Below are 23,305 nucleotides of genomic sequence, written 5' to 3' on the forward strand. Positions count from 1 at the left end.
CTTTGGATTTTTGTATCCTCCTGCTGGTGTTTTTTTGCAATTCTGCTATCCAAGTGTACTGAAAATATAATAAAAGTAAACATGCAAACCCTATTTCTGTATATAAAGATGATATATTTTAAACATGATTTGTTTGTGTCGTTCTTTACTCCTTTGGAGATAATTAAAATCTTTTTATTTTTCATTTATTGCATTAACAATTTTATACAAAATTAATTGTTTTAATCTCAAAAATATTCTAAAGTTTGCTAGGGAAAATAAAAAAATGTAATGATAGAAAATATTTAAAAGTAGTTATCTAAAAACTAAAAATTCGGGAAGAATCTGTCAAAGAATTTATTCGCTAATTCAATGCCAAAGAAACAAGCAGCATTAGCTGGGAAGGCACGAATCATTATGGGAGTTATACCACGATACAATGCCAGAGGGCCATCTTTTACCATAAGCTCTTTGAATACGCTGCGAATGCCACTCTTATATGTACCCTCGGGAGCTGAAATTAATATGATTTGTTTTTAATCAAACATTTTACCCAAAAAAGAAAAATTTGCCTACCAGTCTGCAAACGACTCTTAAGGACATCGGCTGGCATGCCCACTAACCAGTAGCCAATACCTGCTGAACCTCCAGCAAAAAGTGTAACAGCCAAAGAAACATTATCGCTGCCTGAACGTTTTTTGGCAGTCTCTTGAATCCATTCATAGGCCAGAAAATATACACCATTAGCGGGTAGATCTGCAAAGATTATTTATTTATATTAGAAAAATCTCTCAAATGACATGGCTTATATTACAACAATACCAAAACAGATTAAAGTAAAATGAAATCAAAGGGCGTAATTGATTGTTGGCAAAATGTTAGGCATCATTCTTAATTGCAACATGAAAATAAAATAGCTTATAGAGCTTATTGCTTGTTGAATCAAAGAAAAAATAGATCCCGACGATATGGCCGAATTACTATGTCAACATATTGTCAATTCCTAAACCTATTTCTTCAAACACTTTTCAATATCATACCATACCCTCCCCCTTGTCCTAATTTTCAAAAACGCCAGATCTCGGAGATCGTTGTGGCGATTAAAGCGAAATTTTGTTTGCACTCTTATAGCATAAAGTCAAACATTCGGTATACAAATTTGGGATGAATTGCCGCCCCATCCCCAAAATCTGCAAAATGGTTTATATATAGCCCAATTAATATTATACGGAAATCAAATAAAAGATATTTGAGAGTAGAAAACGAATATGATATCTTATTGACCATAAAAAGTTTTTGTAGACCTCTACACCAGGTCGATCCATATTTGAATATATCGGGCATATAGACCGATCTCCCGAAATAGAGTATTGAATCGATAAAAGGAGCATTTTTCATCCGATTTCAAAGAAATTTGAAACAGAGAGTGAAACTTCAGGCGCTGGGGCCCTTTATGGGCAACATCTGATTTTCCTTTTTAATGGGAAAAAACTTTAGACGAGAAACAATGAACAACATTAAATAAAATAATTTTAATATTTTAAATTCTGTAACCATATTTAATTTAGAAAGTAAAACTCCCAAAGATCACATATTACCAATTGTTAACATCATTAACCACATATTGATCGAATTAAAAATCAAATCACATTTTGAGGATTGGAAACTTTTTTAGTAAAATGCCTAATACTAAACATATATATAGCCCAATATATAATTATATCTAAGGCCAGATATAATTATTTTCAAAGCCAGATATAGTTATATATAACATATCTCTTTGGATATAATTATATATTGCAGATATAATTATATCTGGTCACATATCCAATTATATCTATTACCAGATATAGCATCAGATATAATTAGATATGCCAGATCTCTTGGGATCTAATTAGATCCAATCATATTTTATCTCAGATATATTTGGATGTGACCATATAAATTTTTTTTTACTTGAGATATAGGAAATGCTTTAAGTATTGTTTTGAAGTTCATAAATTTTTAAACTATTGAAGGAATCATTAGTTAAAAAATTTTAATTTAAAATCATCAGATACTTATTTTAATTTTTTAATTTAATTTAATTTGCTCATTTATTAGTCAAGTCGTTAGACCATATATGACTAAAACACTACAAAAAAAAATAAATGAGGAATTAGATACTACTCAAAAATAGTTAATCACATAAATTTAACTAATATTACAAAAAATAATTTATAGTACATATAATAAAAGTTGCCACTAAAACTTCTCTTAAATAATAAATAAGGAATTAAATACTACTCAAAATTTATTTCTTTCTTTGAGTGTTTATACATATACAATTTTAAAGAAAAATATTTGCATTCGTGGATTAGCATTTGGATCCCGGTATCGAGCGAAGAGTCTCAGTGAGAGGCCGGGTGGCATCGGCTCTTGCACAAATACTGAGTGCCTATGATGCTCGATATGACAAGGCGAGTTATGGCCGCCTTTTTCCCGCAGTGATCGGTTCTTTGGTCCGGAACGAGCTTGCTCACACAGGACCTTGACACCAACATGGTAACAACATCATTTGGATTGCTCTTGGATTAATCCAAAAAACAAAAATCACAACCAGTGTACGAATAGACGCACAATATTGGGACATTTAAACTTCATCTTTTAAACAATATATTACTTCAATGAAAGCTATTGAAGTGTAGATTACAAATATGTCGTTCCGCGTATGGTAAAAGAAAGCTCCACGTTTCTTCTACCTGATTAAGTTTTGCATCATCATGTTTGTGATTTCATTAATTTTATATTCGCCTTCAGGAAAGAAATAGTCTAAAATTTAGAAACTTATATTGAATTATCATATTTAGAATCTTTCTGCGAATAGATATTTATATACATATATATGTTTCATCGATGACGAAATTGGTCCTTATTGAAGAATAGTTCTACGCAATTTTGCATTTATTTTTTCATCTTATTTGCAAAACTATTTCTAAATCACTGGAAGGCGCCCACATTTTTCACTAACACAAGGAGTAAAATACAAACAACAGCTGGACTGCTCTATCAAACCTATAACTGCCGGACAAATCGATAATCATCATACAGCTGGTAAAAGAAATAATCGTTATCGAAAAACACAGGGTGCACTGCAATACTAAATGAGCAGCAAGCGCACTCTTTTATCGACATCACCTGATCATAAAGAACATACACCAAAAAAATACGCGCCGTCCCTAAATATGAGTGTAAGCAGTCATCAAGACGTGTTTACATGGAGCAAACTATGCGAAGTCCTGGACGACAAATTGAAGGGTGTAGCAAAGAAAGAAGATCTGACGGATATCAAACATGAAATTGAAGAATTAAAACATGAGAATTCTAAATTAAAGGAAGACATAAAGAAATTAACAAACCGTCTAGAACTAGTTGACCAGAAATCGAGAACCACAAATATCATGGTGAGTGGACTATCCTGTAATAATATCCCGGCCGCAAAAAAGAAGCTCGCCGACATCTGTAAAGACGTGTTGAATGTAGATGTTACCGTCACATACACCAAAATGCTATCCTCTGGAAAATCTTTTGTGTTTACACTAGGTACCGCCAGCGAAGTCCAAAGGGTTTTAAATGCTAGAAGTAACCTTAAGGGACAAGCAATTTTTATTCAGAAGGATTACACTGCAGCTGAACAGTCTATTAGATACAATCTCAGGCAAGTTAGCAAAGTAATATCTAAGCATAAAAAAGATGTAAAAGTACGGCTTGGTGAATTTTGTATCTACATCAACGATAAACGCTTTACTTGGTTCAATGGAAAGATACGTTCTTCCGCTACAAACGATGTAAAATTTCTAGAAGATATATTAGCTGAATGCGGTTTTAGTTGTGAGGTTGTTTGCAACGAAAACGTAGTATTAAACGATAACAATCCTTATGTACAATAGCTAGCTGATTCGTGCCATATAATAGCTTATAACGTTTGTAACCTTGAAAAATCGCTAAATTTTGGAAACTTTATAACCTTTTTAAATAAGTTTGATATTTTCTTTTTGTTTGAAACCCATGTTGTTGCTAATAAACAAACTTATTTCTCATCATTTTTTCAAAATTATTGTCTACACTGGGTTGAAGCAATTAAAATACATAAATCGGGTCGTGCTAGTGGAGGTTGCCTATTCGGTTACAAAAGAGAAATGAAAAAGAAATACAAGCTAAACTTTACCGAATGCAATAGCCATACAATGCTATCTGTGAATATTGACGGAAATTTATTCCAACTTATCCCGACCTATCTGAATAGTACGAGCTGGAAGAACGATGCAGATAAGTTTGTATCATTTTTGAGCAGTCTAAATCCAACCAGCTTCTGTATTATGGGAGATCTAAATGCAAGAATAGGTGAACAACAAGTCCTGGACGAAAATATAATCAGGGACCAACCTCATATAAATGTAATTAGGTGCTCTAAAGATAAGAATATAAATACACAAGGGAGACGGCTTTTGAATATGATTGAGGACATAGGTGGTATTGTGGTAAATGGAAGGACTTTAGGTGATTTGGATGGAAAACTTAGTTTCTTTGGTGTAATGGGAAGCTCATTGATAGATTACTGCATTTGCTCATCTGATTTGTTGCAATATATTGAGAATTTTGCAATACTTGCTAAGCCGTTTTCAGACCACATGCCCATCTGTCTCCAGCTTAAAATCCCAAAGCATTCTAGCAATGTGACTAAACAGAATGATACTAGAAGACTTTATTGGAGCGATAGAAATATGACTCAATACGGGTTAAATCTGGGTAACACCCCAGTGAATGGATACTACCGTGCAGATATGTCTGTGGACGACATGATCTGCGGTATAACGCAAAAGATTAGACAGGCACATGTCAAAAACACAAACAGGAAATTTTTTGAGCCTAAACAGCCGTGGTTTGATTGGACATGCTTCCGTTTGCGCTCAGTAATGCGCAGGAACCTTAAAGCGTTTAGGGCTCTCCATACTGATGTTAATAAGAAAAGATATTATTCATCGAGAACCAAGTTTCAAAGACTATGTAGTAGGAAGAAATTGGAATATTATAATGAGAACCTCAGAAGACTGGACAGAGTAACGAGTAGCAAGGATTGGTGGAACTTGTCGAATTCATTGAAGAATAGATCACAAAATTCAAAAGGAAATCTTAATGCTGATGATTACATGGTACATTTTAAGGCATTACTACTTAACCGAAAGGAATCCGAGAACATACACTGGTGTTTGCCTTATTACGTCGACCCATTCCTTGACTCTCCCTTTGAACTGTATGAACTATTTTTTGTTATTAAAGGGCTTAGAAGAAATAAGTCTCCAGGGCTGGATGGAATCCCTTATGAGTTCTATAAATACGCTCCTCGCAATTTTCTAGAAGAAATATTGGCTGTCTTCAACACTATATTCCTTAATGAAAGGATTCCGTTATCTTTCAGAGAATCTACCTTGATACCGTTGTTTAAAAAAGGTGACGTTAACATTGCGGCTAATTATAGGGGACTTTCACTTCTAAACACTAACTGTAAGATCTTTAACTCTTTGCTTTTGAATCGGATATCTGCTTGGATAGAAAGAAATGACATTCTAAATGAGTTCCAGTCTGGGTTCAGAAAAGAGTACTCCACGCTTGACAATATATTCAATCTGGTTAACATTGTTAATTTGAATAATTTGAAGAACAAGGCTACCTACGCTTTCTTTGTAGATTTCTCATCTGCTTTCGATCTGATCCCCAGAAACAGCTTATTTTATAAATTGTCAAGCTATGGACTCTCTACGAAGATTGTGCGGATATTGCAACTATTGTATGAAAATACTACGAGTAAAATCTGGGACGGAAATGCATTCTCAGATTACTTTTCGGTGGAAACAGGAGTGAAGCAGGGTTGTACACTCAGCCCAGTACTGTTTTCTTTATATGTTAATGACTTACCCGATTCTTTACCAGGAGGTGTGAACGTAGCAGATACTAACATTAAAGTTCTTTTGTATGCAGACGACATTGTCATTCTGTCTGAAACTGCAGAAGGGTTACAAGATATGATTAACGTTCTTGAGGAGTATTGTTTGACATGGAGTCTGAAGGTAAACCTTGCCAAATCTAAGATACTTATTTTCCGGAAGGGCACAAGAGTCGCTAGAAACTTGAATTGGCGGTTTGGGAATCAGAATATCGAAATTGTGAATAGTTACACTTACCTTGGTGTCGAATTAAGTTACAACTTATCTTTTAGAAAACATCTTCAGAACAAGCTCACTGCGTCTAAAATGGCGATAAATTCTACTTGGTCAAGATATATTAATCACCCAAAAATATCGAAGGCTAATAAACTTAAAATTTTTGAATCGTGTTCAAAGTCTATAATGTGTTATGCCGCAGAAATTTGGGGATGTGTAAGATATGAGGACGTGGAGAAATTGTTTAGATTCTTTATTAAGAAAATGTTATATCTGCCTAACAATACGCCTAACTACATGTTATATCTGGAAACTGGATTCAATTCACTTTTCTGTTCTACATTGAAGACACATTTTTGCTACATTGACAGAGTACTCCAACTAGACTGTCGACGATTACCACGTATTCTTGCGCTGAAGATCATAGAACTGAATATGTCTTGGGCAGAAGAATGGTCCAATATATGCCAATCTCTGCAATTTTCTTTGCACTACAACGCGACACATTTACCCTCGTACTGGAAAGAAGTTATAGAACTACTTAAATCAAAGGAGAGATTAGATTTTGAGGTTAGGGCAAAAGGCTCACAGTTCCATGACCTTTACCCACAGCTTGAATACACCAGGATACCGGAACTCACTGCGAACTTATCTTCACGTGCTACAAGTATCATTGTAAAGGCTAGAGGCGGGTTACTTAATTTAAATGCTAGATCTTTCAGAGACAATACCGATGGCGTTTGCTCAATTTGTAACACAGACGAAACCGAGAACACCTTCCACTTTATCGGCTCGTGCCCAATATACACAAATCTCAGAATTATTTACTTTAATAAGCCCACACTTAATGTAAACGAAGTAATAAGCATATTGAATGGCACGAATTTTTTATCTCTATACAAATATTTAGAAAATTGTATTAAATATAGAAACTTTATACAAAATGAATTTAACTGTTAAAATAGCACTTTCTCTTTTTTATAGTCTCCAATATGTAAACAACTTTATATAACATAGATTAACATACTATAATCAGCCAACCTTTGGTAATATCAATGAATTATATGGCTAACAGCATTCTTGCTATGCCAGCTTTATAGATTTACAACAACACTGAATCTCAAACCTCTATCATTGTGTACTCAAAAATCTATTAATAAATAATAATAATATACATATATATGTTAGGATTGTATAACATAACATTTACTGTATGTGCAGACATGTATGTATATATATTGGGTTGCCCAAAAAGTAATTGCGGATTTTTTAAAAGAAAGTAAATACATTTTTAATAAAACTTAGAATGAATTTTAATCAAATATACTTTTTTTAATTTTTTTTTCTAAAGCAAGCTAAAAGTAACAGCTGATAACTGACAGAAGAAAGAATGCAATTACAGAGTCACAAGCTGTGAAAAAATTTGTCAACGCCGACTATATGAAAAATCCGCAAATACTTTTTGGGCAACCCAATAGGTATGCAGAATTACTTCAAACAATTAATTTATCATATATACTCTTATTATTTTTCCACATACGCTCTCGGTCATGTAGTTGACACACAGTAAGTAGTAGTGTGCAAGTGAATGTAGTTCGTAATTGTATTTAAAATATTTTCTTATATAAAAACCAAACTGAAAATGCTGATAACAGCATCCTTAACGTTGTGACTTCCTTCATGTACACACAATAAAACCATTTTTAATCTTTTTATGGAGGCGGCTCTGAGTGGAGATTTTTTTCATTATATTTTTATTCAGAAAAAATATGCTGTCGCACAAAAACATATTTAGTTATATATCGTCTTTGCAGCGCACCACAATAAATTATAGTGGCATACGAATTTACACATGGGCCAAATAGTACAACAATTACATCCATTCTAAAATATGTTTTAATGAAGCGATACTTTTTTATTGATCAAGGATATTAAAAGAGAGCACATTAAAAACAAAAAGAAAAACTAAAACAAAATGAAGGTGTTGACAATAATAACCGTGATCGTATTCATTGTGAGTAAGCAAAACCAAAAATCTTAAAATTACAATAGATTTTAATTAAAAAATAATTTAACTTAAAAAACAAAAAAAAAAAATACTACAACCACAAAGCAAATTAAAGGATACAAAAACTGAAAATGAGTAAAACAAAAGGCAGTTAGAAAAGTTTCCAAACTAGATTCCATATAAAAATAAAAAACAATTGAAGCTATAAAAATAAGTACATAAGTGCTAAAGAATTCCCAAAACAACCTATTGGTATACCACACTTCTAAAGTTGGGTCTAGAAAATCAAAAAGCCAAATAAGATATTTTTAAGTTTGATTAGTGATAAAATTTTTATAAATTGTATGAAAATGAAATGGAATGTGGCTGACTATAAATTGCCAAATGTTGTAACTATGGATTTATAAGTGTAAATCGATCGAAACTAAGTAAGAGCCATTTCAGAAATTTTCAATAAAATTAAACGAATTTCGTATGTTCCGTCGTGTATCATAAAAAATGGATATGTGTAAAATTTTGTTCTAATCAACTGCTATGACCTTAAGGTTTCAAATTGAACACAAACTGATTTTATACATTTTAATATACAAAAACGTACATGTGAATTGGATATTTTTACCAAAAAACATAACATTGTGAAGATGGCATTGCAACGAACACAAATAAACTGGTAATCTGACAACAAACAGTAGCGATGATGATGAACTAATCCCTCATGAAGTGTTGGACGTTTACCGCCCGCCTAGCTGAAATGAGCCAAAAATGGTAAAAACAAATAAAAATAGTAAGGCAATGGGAGCCCATCGGCCAGCTGAACTATCAGGTGCCCAGATTACAAACCCGACGATTGGATCCTTGACTACTATGTGCGTGGCACAAGAAGCGAGAAAATGCAGTATGAACAACAAGAGAGACATAAGTCTCCTACCCATAGCACACAAAATCGGGGATATTGTGCGATATATTAAAATCTACACTCAATGAGATAATTGACTCCAATCGATGTGATTTAGTCCCGCTAGATCTACCTATCGATCAGATATACACATTACGCCACAACTAGGAAAAAACCTATGAAAAATAAATCGACAGGTTCTACTAATTTGTCGATAACAAAGCAATTCCGACATACATTCGAAGGTATTTTAGGTCATATCTAAGGAAACGAAAATATACTGCGAACTTAAGTAAACACTGAAAGCCAACCAGGGATTTAATTATACCCGGCAGAGCCATAAGTTTTGAAAATGAAAGTTCAATATTGGTCACTTGATTAAATTCGCAGCCGATTCTCGATAGACAAGAATCATACTCTATTCGTGCTCTTACATGGAGCAAAAACAGATCTATGATCTAGCCAATCATATATGAAGCGAATGTTGTACCAGCTCATACTGCCCATGTTGGCTAGATCATGTGAGAATTAAAGAAGAAGCTCTAGCCAAAAAGATGTTTTATGGGGCTCCTGTAAAAGATTAACGCAACTGTAGAAGATTAAATATTTGGTTGGTTTGGTTGTATTTTCGAAGGTATAAATAAGTGGTCCACGACATCTAGAAGATGCGTGTTGAAAATATATGAGAACTGTCTAAGTAAGCGATACAACCAAAGCCATAGCAAATTGCTAATTTCGTTATAATTCGTTAATAAATGCCTTCAACATCGATATATGTATAAAAGAGCTATATATTAAACTGGTTTCAAAATTGGCGCCATTTTGTAGATATACGAAATCGATTTAAGGTTTTTCGAACCTAACTTTTTTTTCTCGAACGTTGCAAACAAATGCACCAACATAAAATATATTCCACCCCTGTTTGTTTATATGGTCTCGTGAAAGATCTCTTGAGTACGATAATCTTGCAATCCCAAGGCAGCCGGTTGTACGTACCGGATTGACCCGTTGAGATCCTTCAACGGCAAGGGCTGCCGCCTCAGTGTACAACACACTGCTGCAACAACAACAACAACAACGATAATCTTCCAGAAGCCTACAAGCGATGTGTGTTAAATGCTAAACTTTCAATGTAAACTTATTTTAAATAAATAACAAATAATAGCAACTAAACCGCATATCATTGATTAATGATGAGCCTTAAAGAACTTTCAACTCGTTTTCTGACTGTTTCTTCTTCATTCATTATGCTTCGCTCATTATAATCTGTCAATAAACTATATTTAATTTTATATCGCTAACAGGAAACATCAAAAGCATATCGCTACGACTATAGAAAACATGAATATAGAACAAATGCCAAGCAAAAAACAAACATATACGACAATGGGCAGCGCATGCAAGAGGTATACGATGTTGTAAAGAAATATCATGAGGATGATGATGGCGTTGAGGGCGATGATAGCATGGAGGTGTTGTACAACAAACCGGAAGCGGAAATGAAATCCGGTTCAGAGGCCACAATAGAGGTTGACGCACTGCATTGTCCCCAGGGCTGTGTGTGTCAATACGCACACTTCTCCGATTTGCCCATATCGCATTGGATTAATTTTATGCAGCAAAAGGCATCGAGTTCAGCCACTGGGAATGCTGCGCCTGACGATGACCTTATAAACGACAATGAATCAAACTACGAAGGTGACCTGAGTTATCTCATTAATCCTTTTGTAAAGCAATCCACTTGCATAATACAGGAAGATACGGACACAGAAAAACTCATAGGCACCTTGCCCCATGACATACAGGCCTTGGTTTTGTTGTACACCGGCATCGGCAGAAATAAAACAGGTATGTTGAAAGTTTAAAAAAAAGTTATATACATATGTGCATATGTCGAATTCTAATTTCTATAATTGCAGTGAACACCAATATTTTGAAAGCGCTAAACCAATTACAGACACTGGAGGTAAGGGGCTCCCAAGACCGTGGCTTACGCTTAGTATTGGATGCCCCTTTGCACTTCTTAAAACACGCTAACTTTGAGTCCATAACCCTTATGGGATCGGAAGTGGTAAAAAGACCCAACAATTTCGTACATCCCAAGGAGGTCTTCAAATATAAACCAAATATCGAGTTATTAAACAGCATGGAGTTCACCGAAGAGGATATCAACACCAAACACTACGATCGCAAGTTGCTTGTCGAGTTGCAACAACAAGAGCAAGAGGAATTAGAAATTGTGCCCTATGAAGTGTACATAGAAGAAGTAAAGAAGGCAAAAATGCCCACCTTTTATGGCTGGGAACGTTTAGAAGTGCTACGCATACAAGCGTGTGGCATGCAGGAGCTATCTTGGGAGATGTTTATGGGGCTAGACGAACTGCAACATCTGTCCCTGGAGCAGAACAATATTGAAGTGGTGCCACCATTCGCCTTATCAGGCGCCACACAATTGAAAACCTTATCGCTGGCACACAATGCTATACACGATTTACACTATCGTAACTTAGCCGGCTTATTTGAATTACAAGTATTGGACTTAAGCGATAATCGTCTAACAAAACTAACAGAATTGAGCTTTCCGCCCTTGCCCAAATTGGAGCAAGTTGATTTTCGCAACAATCCCATCCGTTATATATTTCCAGCCAGCTTTTGGGTCATGAATAACACAAGAGAAATGTATTTTGGTTCGAATGAAACTCCCCTCGAACTATGGGGCAATCAACCATTTAAGAAGCTCACACAACTCAGGCAATTGGAAATAAACAATGTTTCCATAAATTATTTGGAACAGAATATTTTTAAGGTAAATATGCTGGTATTTTCCCCCGGACTATATCTCAAACCTATGCTTTTCCTAGGACTTAATTTCGCTGCAGAAGCTTAAGCTAAGGGGTGAGATAAATTCTCTTGAGTTTGATGCTTTTTCCGGATGTTCAGAGCTGTCGGAATTGGACTTGTCTCACTGCCAAATCAATGACATTTCAATGGACGCCTTTATGGGCTGTAAAAGCTTGCGAATGATTAACTTATCACACAACAATATAACCTACATAACTCCAGGACTCTTTGATGATCAACCTAATCTTGAGGAAATCTACTTAAATAACAATCATCTGAAAACCCTCCCCAAAACATTCTTCCAGCAGCGAAAACTTATGGTGGCTCGACTTTCTGAAAACCCCTGGAAATGCTCTTGCGATATGGCCAATTGGAAGGCGAAAATAACCAACCAAGAAAATGTCCCCCCCACCGAGAGGTGTATCAATGACTATTTCTCAGGCAAGAAATTGTCTTGTCGCAAATTCAGCAACTATAAATTTAACAAACAGTTTGCCCCTCGCTGCCAGAATTTCAATGGACGCACAGTGTTCTATGTGCTACGAAAACAGATGCAATGTGGCACTCAATATCTTCAGTTGAAAAATCGAGTATCTTCTTCAAATCACAGATTGCCCCACTGGCGTAAAATGGAGGCGAGACTGCGAACCTCCAAAAACAATCTCACAGAGCAGCCTTACGATGAAGGTAGTAATCCATTATCAAATCGCATGCTATGGCAATTGCAGAAACAGGAGAAAGTCCAAGCCACGTTAAGAAATCTTCATGAAAATTCATTGGATTACCAGTTTGCCAAAGTGTCGCATGCCAAGAGAACGGAGCACGCCGCAACAGACGTTCAGAATGAAATTTGATGTGTCGTGTATAGATGCAATATTTTTTGAATTAGTATCAGCCTTTATTTAGAACATAAAAATAGTCATTTTAAGAATAAATAATACTGAATAAAACAAACCAACACGAATGTACAAAAAGAATAAGAAGACTAAAACTCCAAATACAACGTAACGAAGGCATTTTAAATTGGTTCTGGCCTAATAACAGGCTACAATTAGAGTTTTTCACTTCTGTTACTACATCTAGAATGCTTTCAATACTAACAAGAACAGGATAGAGTCGGACAAAGCAGACCTTTTGGTATCCAACACCACATTGGGTATAATGAAAGAAGTTATAAAATAAGACATTGTACACAATTTTGGGAAAATCTATTCAGAAGTACAAAGGACCTAAAAGTGAAAATGGGGGATACATACGTATATGTGGGAGCTATATTCAAATCTGAACCGATTTCAGTGAAGTACAGCAGCAATTTTGGGAGAAAAGTTAATTCTTTGTTCCAAATATCGTGAGAATTGGTTTATAGATTACCAAATTATTGCAATATTGGTCCACATCAGACGCCCATATGTATGGGAGCTATATCCAATTCTGAACCGATTTTTACCAAATTCCGCACGTTTCGTGACAGTTGTAAAAGAAAGGGATTTGAGAAATTTCGAGTATCGGTTGATACATGCGCATGCAAAGGAATTAGAAGTTAAAATCGGGCGAAACATATACCTTTACAGTTGTGTTCAAAATAATAGGAGTGTGCTCCTCTAAAAACAAAATTTTATTTTTTTATAAAAATAATTTTTTTCTTATAACTTACCAATAGATTCCATAAATTTTTAAACAATAAATTATTAATATGCGTTATTATTTTTTCCCAAAGGGAGAAAGAATCGAGCTAAATTGACCCAGGGAATGAACATCAGAAGAAATGAAGGATTTTTATTGATTACTAAAAAGAAATTGCCAGACAACAGATTGTCTTTGATAACATGCACACCAATTGTAAACGTTTCTTAGATGGCTAGTCCAATCATCAAGAGTGCTGCTCTCTATCCTCCCATCGGTCGGGCCTACAGTTCATAGCATATTAATTTGTAGTCTTGAAAGTAAATGTACATCCTCATTTGGAACATGGAGACTTTAATTTTGCTACCACAAGCAAATCCCTTCAGCCATTGTACAACATCTTTTCATGTGTCAATATCGCTTTATATTTCTTAGTGATTTTAAGGTAATTAGCAGGCTTTTTTCCTGCATCAATGTGTCAGGGTTGATATACACCAACAATGTTGATGACTTTTTGAAACCGCTACTGTTGTTCTTGTTTTTCTTTTCTCTTGTACACTTGGAGTCTGCCAATAATACTACTAACAATGAGTATACAATGCCGGCTACAATAATTTAAAATATTTCATTGAATACCACAAAATCGACGGTTATCAATAGTTGATGTTTTACATTTGAGTTCGAGTGTTTTGGGCCTTTTTTATATAATGAGGTCTTCCTTGGGAACAGTGCTTTCTACGTCCCGCAATTACAGATATTTTTGTTTAAAATGTATTAAAAACAATTGCAACAGCTTTAATGCCAATTTTCTATACTCAGCTTTCCCTTGTATGCTTTTATGACAAATCAATCATACTCTTATTTTTTTGAACAACACAATTTAAAGACCAAACGAGAAAACAAACCATGGCATCAAAAATATAATATTTATTATGAGTTTATATTTGTAATTTTGTTTCTTACAAACCCTTCTAAATATCCTTAATATATTATTTAATTTTGATGTTGATATGCCACAAAATTTGACTAGTGAAAATTTGAGGTGGTAGCACTCCTATTATTTGGAACACAGCTGTATATGGGAGATATATATAAATCTGAACCGATTTTCACCAAAATCACCAGGAGTCATAAGAGAAGCCGTATAATAGTATAAAAAAAGTCCGTGCGAAATTTGAAGCCGATCGGATGAACTGTATTTTGTACACAAATTAACATGGACAGACAGACAACAGGCAGACGGACAGACAGGCAGAGGACGAACATAGCTAAATTGAATCAGAGTCAATCCGTATAATTATCTCTTTTTTCTGGGTGTTACAAACAAATGCACAAATTTATTGTATAGTGGTGTAGGGTATAAAAACGAGATATAATTATTCCGCATTATTCAAAGCAATTTATATGCGACGGCATTACGTGTATGAACAGTTTGAATTTTCAATTAATAAAAGTATAAAAATAAATAAAATTATACTTTATTCTATTGTAGTAACATTCATTTCCATGGGCAGCTGATAATTATATGTAGGAACTTCCCTCAACCCCAAAAAGGTAGAATTTGCGTGGGTTTGGTTTTAGTTAAGTACTTGCCTTGTCGGGCATGGGTATAAACACGACCCAGCCTTTCTCAATGGCTTTTGGAGAATATGTGAATATAGCGGCCAGACGACATGCTATTGAAACAGCCTTCTGCTGTAATACCGGAAATATTCCATCAGCTCAAGGTGATTTAAATGGTCGGATGCCCCGCATGGCTTTCTTTACCATAAAGTGTTACTCTGCTAACTTTTATAGACCATTATGCCATGAAACGAACGGTGCTTCAAAATTGTTTAAATATATGAAAGTTGTTGTTTGTTATTGTAGCCACAAACTTGCATGTGAGGGAAGCGATCATTGCCACGCTCTCTTTTGGTAGCAATTTTTTCCGGTGCATATACCCGTTGGCTGTTGGAACAATGATAATAAAATCAACTTTACCTCTAAACACCCCTTTAACGGAAATTAAGATCGATATGGACAAAATGGCACTGAATGGTAATTCAATTATCAATTATCATCTAATTTTCTTTTTAAATGGAAATATCAACACATTGCTTCGAATGTTCACAATGTTAATCTGCTTTGAAAACAAACAAATGTCTCTATTTTAACTTACCTCTAAGCAAAGTGGCACAACTTCCCTTGTATATGGATCGCAAACCGCCCTCCTTATACAATTTTGAGGCACAATCAAGCATGCCGTTGTATTTCTTCTCAGCTCCCTTTGATGCCTGCTGAATTTGTAGCAAACATTTTATACGCTCACCAGGAGCAGTAATGATGGTAGATAATAATCCAGAAAATGAGCCAGCTACAAATACTTGGCGGCCGTTTAATTTGGTATTGCCTTCAGTCTGTTGAACTCGTTTTCCAAGTGCATAGCCAGCAAAGCAAAGAGCGAAAATGGGAGCTACACCTACAATTGGTGCCGACATTCCTTTATATAATCCTAGGAAACCTTCATTCTTTATAGTCTTTGCTGCACAATCAAATGTACCTTTGTACATAGGGGCTTCGCCGGGTGCCGTGCGAGGCATAGTTTGTAAGCGAACCTAAAATACAAATAATTAAGAAAAGTTGGCAAACACAAAATACTTTTTTATTACCTTAATAGTATCTAAAGGATGTCCGGATATAACAGTACATATTCCGCCAAAGCCACCACTTAAGAAAGACTTTGCGGGATTAGCTTTTTTCTCAGTTTTACCTGTATCAGACATATTTCCTAGATTTGTTTAAAGGCTGCAAAAGAAAAGGGTAAAATTGTAAATAATGAACATTGGACCGATTCAAGCGATAATCTCATGAGATTATTTGACATTTTAAATACGTAACAATCTAACAGATAAAACCGTCTCGCCGTCTATTACCTTGATGACAAGATATTAAAAACGAAAGTGTAACGTCACACAGTACCCACTCCGAAAGACCGGTTTCGAGAACTAAAATTTTGCAGGAATCCGTAATTGAACTGACCGGGAATATTAAAATATTAACAGATGTGAGTTTAAAGTAACCAAGCGCTCATTTCATTCAATCAATCTATATAGCCAAAAGATCAAAGTTCACTAAATCAATCCCCAATCTTGCATTCCCAATGTTGTCTCACCTACAAATGTAAATTGAGGCAATTAATAAACTCTTTAACTTTTTCAAATCAGCTGTTTAGGGCGCAACTTTTTAGGGCCTATTCAAGGTTGATTTATAGAAGGTACGAACACTTGCCCAACAAAAAAGGCAAATAAAAGAATGAGAAAACTGTCAAAACTCTGTTCCTTCGCCGATTTTTTCAATTGCATTTAAAAAAAATATTACTTAATACACAACATTATTAATTAAAAGAAACAAGTTAATAAGGAAGATGTGAATATTTAACATTAAAAACTTGCAAATTGGGTCTACAAACATCAAAGCCCGATCTATAAAACCACGTTTACACCGCTCTTTAAATCCGGATTTAATGGCTCGATAATTTTTTCCTTTTATTAATTCAGCTGAAGAGAGCATCAAATCCGGATTTAATGGGCAGTGTAAACGGGGTTTAAGTGGCATTAGCCTTATGTGGCTGTAATATAATAATAAAAATATAATTAATATATTTGTAGTTATAGACAGTTGAAACTCGTTTATCTGGGCCTCTATTAAACGGTTACATCTGTTAAACGACATGCCAAGATAAATTTAACAGGTAGGAGCAATTGGGGTTAATATGTCTTGGAAATGTCCTATTCAGGATGCACTAATAAGGTGAGGTCATGCGAACAGCAGAGTAATTTTTTTTTTTTTTGATTTTGCAGTAAATCTAAATGTCAAAGGCTTGAAAACACAGCTGGGATTTTTGTTCTAAAATCTTAAAAGGGTGTTCTATTTGATCCGATATTCCACACATAAGCAACAAAACAGTGCTCTTAATCCCGTGGCAGCCGCTTGTACGCAACGGATTGACCCGATGAAGTCCTTCATCGGCAAAGGCTGCCGCCTCATTGTACGGCACACTGCTACAACAACAACAAAACAGTGTTCTAATGATGAAAATACAAATATAAAACACGTTTTAAGAAGATAATTTGTAAAACAAAGTTTATTTCTAAAACCACTTTAACATATCAATTTACGGCATTTGCAACTCAAGGTATTTTTGTTGTGGGTAGATTTTTCAAATTCTTCTATCTAAAAATATATATTCGGTACGAATATATATTTTTAGATAGAAACCGATCTCTCTATCGAGAGATCGGTTTATATAGCAGCTATAATCGGAAATGGACCGTGTGAAAATGAATTTTCCAAATTCAAAATATCGTCAGAAATCCCAAGATTCGAAGCAAGGCGGATTTAAAAAGGCAATCTCACGCGACAGCTCCTAATAGCCGGCCAGGTTTGATGGTATTAAGTTGACAGATTTTTGTTTGTATCCTCTTTCTTGTTATCTTCTTTCTCGCATATTCTCTGCTCATGTACGCACACGTATACATACTCTCACACAAATTTCTTTGTGGGTGTTGGCAAAATGTTGATCAGCTTGATGGCAAGATGGCAGATTGCACCATATAATTTGTGGTTGTTGTACAAATGAGACCATCTTTAATTGCTTCGCCATGGATTCGAATATTTGATTTTTTAATCCACTAAAAATCGACTTCGTCTTTTTACACAAGTACAAATCTTTTCCTTTTTTAGATTCCTAGATCAGATCAAAGTCGGCGCATATTTAAGATAAAGATGAATATTGGCGACGTTTTTCCAAATTTCCAAGCTGAAACAAGCCAAGGAAATATAGATTTTTACGAATGGATGGATGATTCGTAAGAATTAGTTTAACACATGTAGTTTCATAGATTAAATATGTATGTTTTAAGGTGGGCCATACTATTTTCTCATCCTGCAGATTATACACCCGTCTGCACAACGGAATTGGCACGTGTTGCTCAACTTTTGCCTGGTAAGTTGAGTCTAAACTTAAGCACATAGAAAGAGGGTGAAGAAAATACTTATATTATGGGTTGTTGTAACCACATGCATACAGGTGGAGATAGCGTCATCTAGCTCCTATAGGTGAGCACGGTCTTTCCGGTCCATAAGACCGATGCCATATCGAGTATCATAGGCAACAAAAGAGCCGGCGCCACCCGTCCTCTCACCAGGACTCTCCAATCAATACCTCTCTTTATTTGAGACTGCAGTTGCAGTTACTACGTATAGAGCATTCCACCATCCGCAATTCATAGTCGGATATCTTCGTGGGAGCAAAAAGATGGCAAAAATCTAATGATATATGGTCTAACGACTTGACTAATAAATGAGCAAATTAAGTTAAATTTAAATGTGTTTTCAATTGTCCACATTTGTCCTAATCATGCTGTCTTCTGTCTCTACATTGGACTACTCCGGTTTACCGAGGAAGGCTTCCACAGGTGCAATGGGTGGCGGTCGATCTCCAAGGACTTCGATCACACGGTAGCTCTCCACCACATATGCTACCGCACATTACCACAAGATGGTGGTAATGTGCAATACTATGCGTGTATTTGCCCACCACTGCTCTATATCTAAGATAGTGGTTATCTCTTTAGTTGTTAGGCTAGCATGTCCTCCTATAACACTGAACGCCTGGGTTCGAATCCTGGCGCGAACCTCAAAACATTTATTTCAGGGGATGTTATATGCTCACAAGCTGCCAACATTTGTAAGGTTTTCAGCCATGTAAAAATTCTCTGTAAATTAAGAAAAATCTAATATATTAAATTTTAGAAGTATAGAAAAATTGATGGACAACTTTATTTTTATCATAAAAAATATAGCTATTTGGTAGATCATCATCTAATAATTGGGTCCTTACCTTACAAAAAGTCAATATTTTGATTATTTTTCCTTTTTATTTCTTATATTCAGAATTTAAAAAGCGAAATGTAAAGCCAATTGCTCTATCAATTGACACCGTGAACTCGCACAAGGGATGGATTGAGGATATCAAATCGTACGGAAGTATGTACTAGAGTTAATCGAATATATTTATATAATAAATAACTATGTATTTGTATATAGAACTTTCATCGTTCGATTATCCCATTATTGCCGACGACAAACGTATATTGGCTTTAAAATTCAATATGCTGGATAAAGACGAACTAAATGCCGAAGGCATACCTCTGACATGTCGAGCTGTGTTTGTAGTGGACAATAGCAAGAAATTGCGTCTATCCATTTTATATCCTGCGACAACTGGAAGAAATTTCGAGTAGATCTAACCAACCAATTATGAAATTTTTCCAACCATTATTTTTTTTAATTTTTTCTAGTGAAATTTTAAGAGTGATTGATTCAATGCAACTAACATCAACAAAATCCGTAGCTACGCCGGCCGATTGGAAGGTAAATGTTTATCTATTATTATTAAGTCAACATTAAAAATAAAACTTTTTGCTTGCAGCAAGGTGGAACTTGTATGATTTTACCTACAATATCGGAACAGGCTTGTATTGACAAGTTCCCCAATGGTTATACAACAATCGACGTTCCCTCGGGCAAGAAGTATCTGCGTGAGACTCCGCAACCATGAAAGTACACATTCCTCTTTATGTAATTGATTTACATTTGTATATTTGTCATAAAAAAGTAAAGTAAAAAAAAACATACATAAAATCTTTAATTTTGTAAAAGATTTAGTAGCTGCGTGAAGTACGCATGATTATAACATAAATAACTGTATCTTCTATATACGTAAAGCTAAATAAGGTGGAATGAATGCCAACAAATATCATTAATCTTAAAGAATACACAAAAACCAATAGTAAAGGATACAACATAAACTTTTTTAAAATAGAATTGCACAAGCATTATCCCTAGGGGGAAGCGTGCAATGCAGGCTTTACATAGTAAATCGATCAAGAAAAATATAAAAAAAAAAATATATATAAAAACAGAAGCAAGGCATTGCATGTATTAAATTAAAATCTTTAACACCAGTAACATAAACCATTCTAAGTCGTAAATAATCAATAAGTGCTTCATTTGCGCTGAGGATTTGTTAGCATTTTTCCTAACCTTCTAGCTATGAATGGCCACAAGACGAGCAAAATGAACCACACTGGCGATATGCCTTCCAAAGGCCACCATTTGGGATGCTTTCTTTGCTCTATTGAGGCTGAAATTTTGGAATTAGTGATGGCCATTTTCAAGTCCCGAACTGATTTTTCCAAATCGAAAATACGTTGGTTCACAGAGGATATATCCAAATTCATTCTCGAAACTGTGGCCTGCACTTGTTTTAGAATTTGGTTGTTATGTTGAAGTGACTCGTTAAGCTCATGCTGGATATCGAAAGGATCCACATACTCCTCATCATCGGATGGATCAATATTTCCATTGTATTGCGACAAATTATTTAACGTAGTTTCTGGAAGAGCGCTTTGTTCTGCTGTTTGTTGCTCAGTTTGCGGTTGTATTGTCGTTTGTGCGTCAACACCCATTTCTTCTCCGGATGATGCATGTCCATTTGTCAAGGGCTAGGACAAAAGAAGTACATATTAAAATAGTTATAGCTTGAGATCATCAATTTGTTTACCTCCTCGTCGACAATAATGTTACTGCTTGATCCGTGTTGGGGACTGTTGGTTCTTGAACTAAATGGTGAACTGGGATGGGACTCGGCTAATTGCTTCATGCCTGGAGCTATCATTTCCAATTCGTCCAAATTAATATTTTCTAAACCTTGTAGGCTGCCAACAAAGTTTTGAACATTTTCGGTGAATGACATTGTCTCTATAATTTCCTGCAAACCTTCGACATATTGCTGCATAGCTTTCTCCTTTGTTAGATGTCGAAAACCATTCCAAGCATCGTACTTTGCTTTCCCAACAACGTCCCAAAATGCCGGTCTCTTTCCATTACATGGTCCTTCGGTAGCCTGTTTAAATAGGCCATAGAATTTAAGCATCATCACCGGACTGGGTTGATAGGGGCCATTTTTCGGCAAGTTCTTGATAACATTTACTGCTGCTTGAAAACGCTCCTGAACAGATGCCATTGCCTATGATAAAAAACAAAGTATTTTTTAATATAGTCTAAGTAATCCCAGTTCAGCGATAATATTATCGATAGATTAAAACCAGTTAGGAATTTTTGTTTTTTTTTTTTCTTTTATATTACTGATAAATCTTAAAAGGGTAAGGTTCAAGTCTAATCGCCAATATTGTTCGCTCTTTTTTTATTTGCAATTATTTTTGGTTGTAGGGCAATTTAAATATTCAGTACTCATCTCTATCGCAACTCTATTCGTTTGCGAAACGTTGCCTTTGGACTTCGAACATATATTTGCTAATCATTGTTGTTAAATTACAAATTACATTGCCCAAACACTAAACTTTCTATTTCGTAGTTGCTTAACCCAATGTATGATGTATTTTTTTGATTACCTTTGTGTCTTTGCTATCTGAAGTTAAAGAAACGCAAATGGGATATCGACAGAACAAATTAAAAACAACGCAAATTGTATTATAAACCCATAAAACTATTTTGTTTATAATTTTATACTTTTACGCTCGTACCTAATATATATATTTTTTAACAAGGTACTTTAAAAGAGAGTAAAACTAGTTGACCAGCTGATTAAATTTAGTCAATGCAGCTTTGTAATCATTCCCGACTAGAGGTATGCCATGGCTGAATTATTTAGAGGTTGTCTCAAGGCGGATTTAAAAAGGTGGTCTCACGCGAACAGTTGATAACAGCAGGCCAGATTTGACAGTATTAAGATTACAGATTTTTGTTTGCAATCTCTTTGTTGTTATCTTCTTTCTCGCATATTCTCCGCTCATGCACGCACACGTATACACACACGTGTGTTGGCAAAACGAAGATCAGCTTGATGACAAGTTGGCGGATTGCACCATTTGATTTGTGGTTGTTGTATAAATGAGACCACCTTTAATTGTTTCGCCATGAGGTTGTCTCATCGAACAGACGTTAAAGCATGACTTAATTACCAGGTAGTGTACCGTAAACAGCTGAGTACAATTTTTTCTCGCGAAGTGCACTATCTATCAACGAGTTTTGATGGTGCGTGTGTGTGTGTATTATAGTTAAGAACCGTACACACACAAACAACAATAAGTGGCGCGAATTAGTTACATACACAAAATCAGAGTTGCACTAATCGATGATTTTGACAGATTGTGCACTCAATATTTTTTGTTGGGCAACTGCCATTACCTGTAAATGAATAAATCTTGCGTTAAAGGCCAAAACAGAATGAGCGTTGGGCTTTGTTTTTAAGTGTTGCGTTCAAAAATACAACTCAGCAAACAATTTTCACTAAAAGAACACGCAAACGTTATAGAAATTTCAACGTTGACGACTGAAATAGAGCCTCATTCTGTGTTGCCATTAGTGAAGTAGTGTTTTTAGGTGCCAAAGTTAAAAATTGTTTAATTCTTGAGCGTTGCTTATGTGATTTTTTTTTACAGAGTGACGTTCATCAAGCAACGCTCAAAAACAAAGCTCAACGCGCTCGTTCTGTTTTGGCCTTTAAGCTGAGTATGGACCTCTAGCGAAGTTTTCGGTTGCAGCCAAGAATTTTATGTTGCCACTGAAGAATATTTGATATGGAATACAAGATGGCGACAAACATCGATTTATAATTTTGGCCCAATTTTAATCATTTTTGGCTTATAAAGCTTACAACCATATTCGCTGCGCAATCGTTTTCTGACGTAG

The 23,305-nt window shown here is 35.2% G+C and overlaps 5 protein-coding genes across 7 annotated transcripts; 3 read left to right on the forward strand and 2 right to left on the reverse strand.

The window, feature by feature from the left end:
* Positions 1 to 160: 160 nt before the first annotated feature.
* Positions 161 to 16,718, reverse strand: LOC106083708 (congested-like trachea protein). The gene is made up of 5 exons (XM_013246954.2): positions 16,462 to 16,718; positions 16,198 to 16,333; positions 15,708 to 16,143; positions 556 to 735; positions 161 to 493 (listed from the first exon to the last, which is right to left on the reverse strand). The coding sequence occupies exons 2-5, from the start codon at positions 16,309 to 16,311 to the stop codon at positions 306 to 308; spliced, it is 918 nt and encodes a 305-aa protein (XP_013102408.1). The 5' UTR covers positions 16,312 to 16,333; positions 16,462 to 16,718; the 3' UTR covers positions 161 to 305.
* On the forward strand, positions 2,879 to 3,837 carry LOC131995673 (uncharacterized). Its single transcript, XM_059364527.1, has 2 exons — positions 2,879 to 3,422; positions 3,562 to 3,837. The coding sequence occupies exons 1-2, from the start codon at positions 3,123 to 3,125 to the stop codon at positions 3,589 to 3,591; spliced, it is 330 nt and encodes a 109-aa protein (XP_059220510.1). The 5' UTR covers positions 2,879 to 3,122; the 3' UTR covers positions 3,592 to 3,837.
* Positions 7,913 to 12,931, forward strand: LOC106083636 (toll-like receptor 13). Its single transcript, XM_013246821.2, has 4 exons — positions 7,913 to 8,193; positions 10,387 to 10,930; positions 11,002 to 11,888; positions 11,944 to 12,931. Exons 1-4 carry the CDS (start codon positions 8,155 to 8,157, stop codon positions 12,775 to 12,777), a joined length of 2,304 nt encoding a protein of 767 aa, XP_013102275.2. The 5' UTR covers positions 7,913 to 8,154; the 3' UTR covers positions 12,778 to 12,931.
* Positions 16,719 to 18,184: 1,466 nt separating the features above from the next.
* Positions 18,185 to 20,226, forward strand: LOC106086559 (peroxiredoxin-6). Its single transcript, XM_013251325.2, has 6 exons — positions 18,185 to 18,396; positions 18,451 to 18,533; positions 19,484 to 19,576; positions 19,637 to 19,829; positions 19,891 to 19,963; positions 20,022 to 20,226. Exons 1-6 carry the CDS (start codon positions 18,314 to 18,316, stop codon positions 20,148 to 20,150), a joined length of 654 nt encoding a protein of 217 aa, XP_013106779.1. The 5' UTR covers positions 18,185 to 18,313; the 3' UTR covers positions 20,151 to 20,226.
* Positions 20,227 to 20,503: 277 nt separating this feature from the next.
* On the reverse strand, positions 20,504 to 22,163 carry LOC106086377 (acyl-CoA-binding domain-containing protein 5). Of its 3 annotated transcripts, none has more exons than XM_013251072.2 (3): positions 22,006 to 22,163; positions 21,156 to 21,620; positions 20,504 to 21,096 (listed from the first exon to the last, which is right to left on the reverse strand). In XM_013251072.2, the coding sequence occupies exons 2-3, from the start codon at positions 21,615 to 21,617 to the stop codon at positions 20,599 to 20,601; spliced, it is 960 nt and encodes a 319-aa protein (XP_013106526.1). In that variant the 5' UTR covers positions 21,618 to 21,620; positions 22,006 to 22,163; the 3' UTR covers positions 20,504 to 20,598. The 3 variants fall into 3 exon arrangements, with proteins under 3 accessions (XP_013106526.1, XP_013106660.1, XP_013106602.1); XM_013251206.2 differs by lacking the exon at positions 22,006 to 22,163 and adding an exon at positions 21,845 to 21,928; XM_013251148.1 differs by lacking the exon at positions 22,006 to 22,163 and adding an exon at positions 21,740 to 21,825.
* Positions 22,164 to 23,305: the final 1,142 nt, after the last annotated feature.

Source organism: Stomoxys calcitrans, chromosome 3, assembly GCF_963082655.1.
Source record: "Stomoxys calcitrans chromosome 3, idStoCalc2.1, whole genome shotgun sequence".
Lineage (NCBI taxonomy): Eukaryota > Metazoa > Arthropoda > Insecta > Diptera > Muscidae > Stomoxys > Stomoxys calcitrans.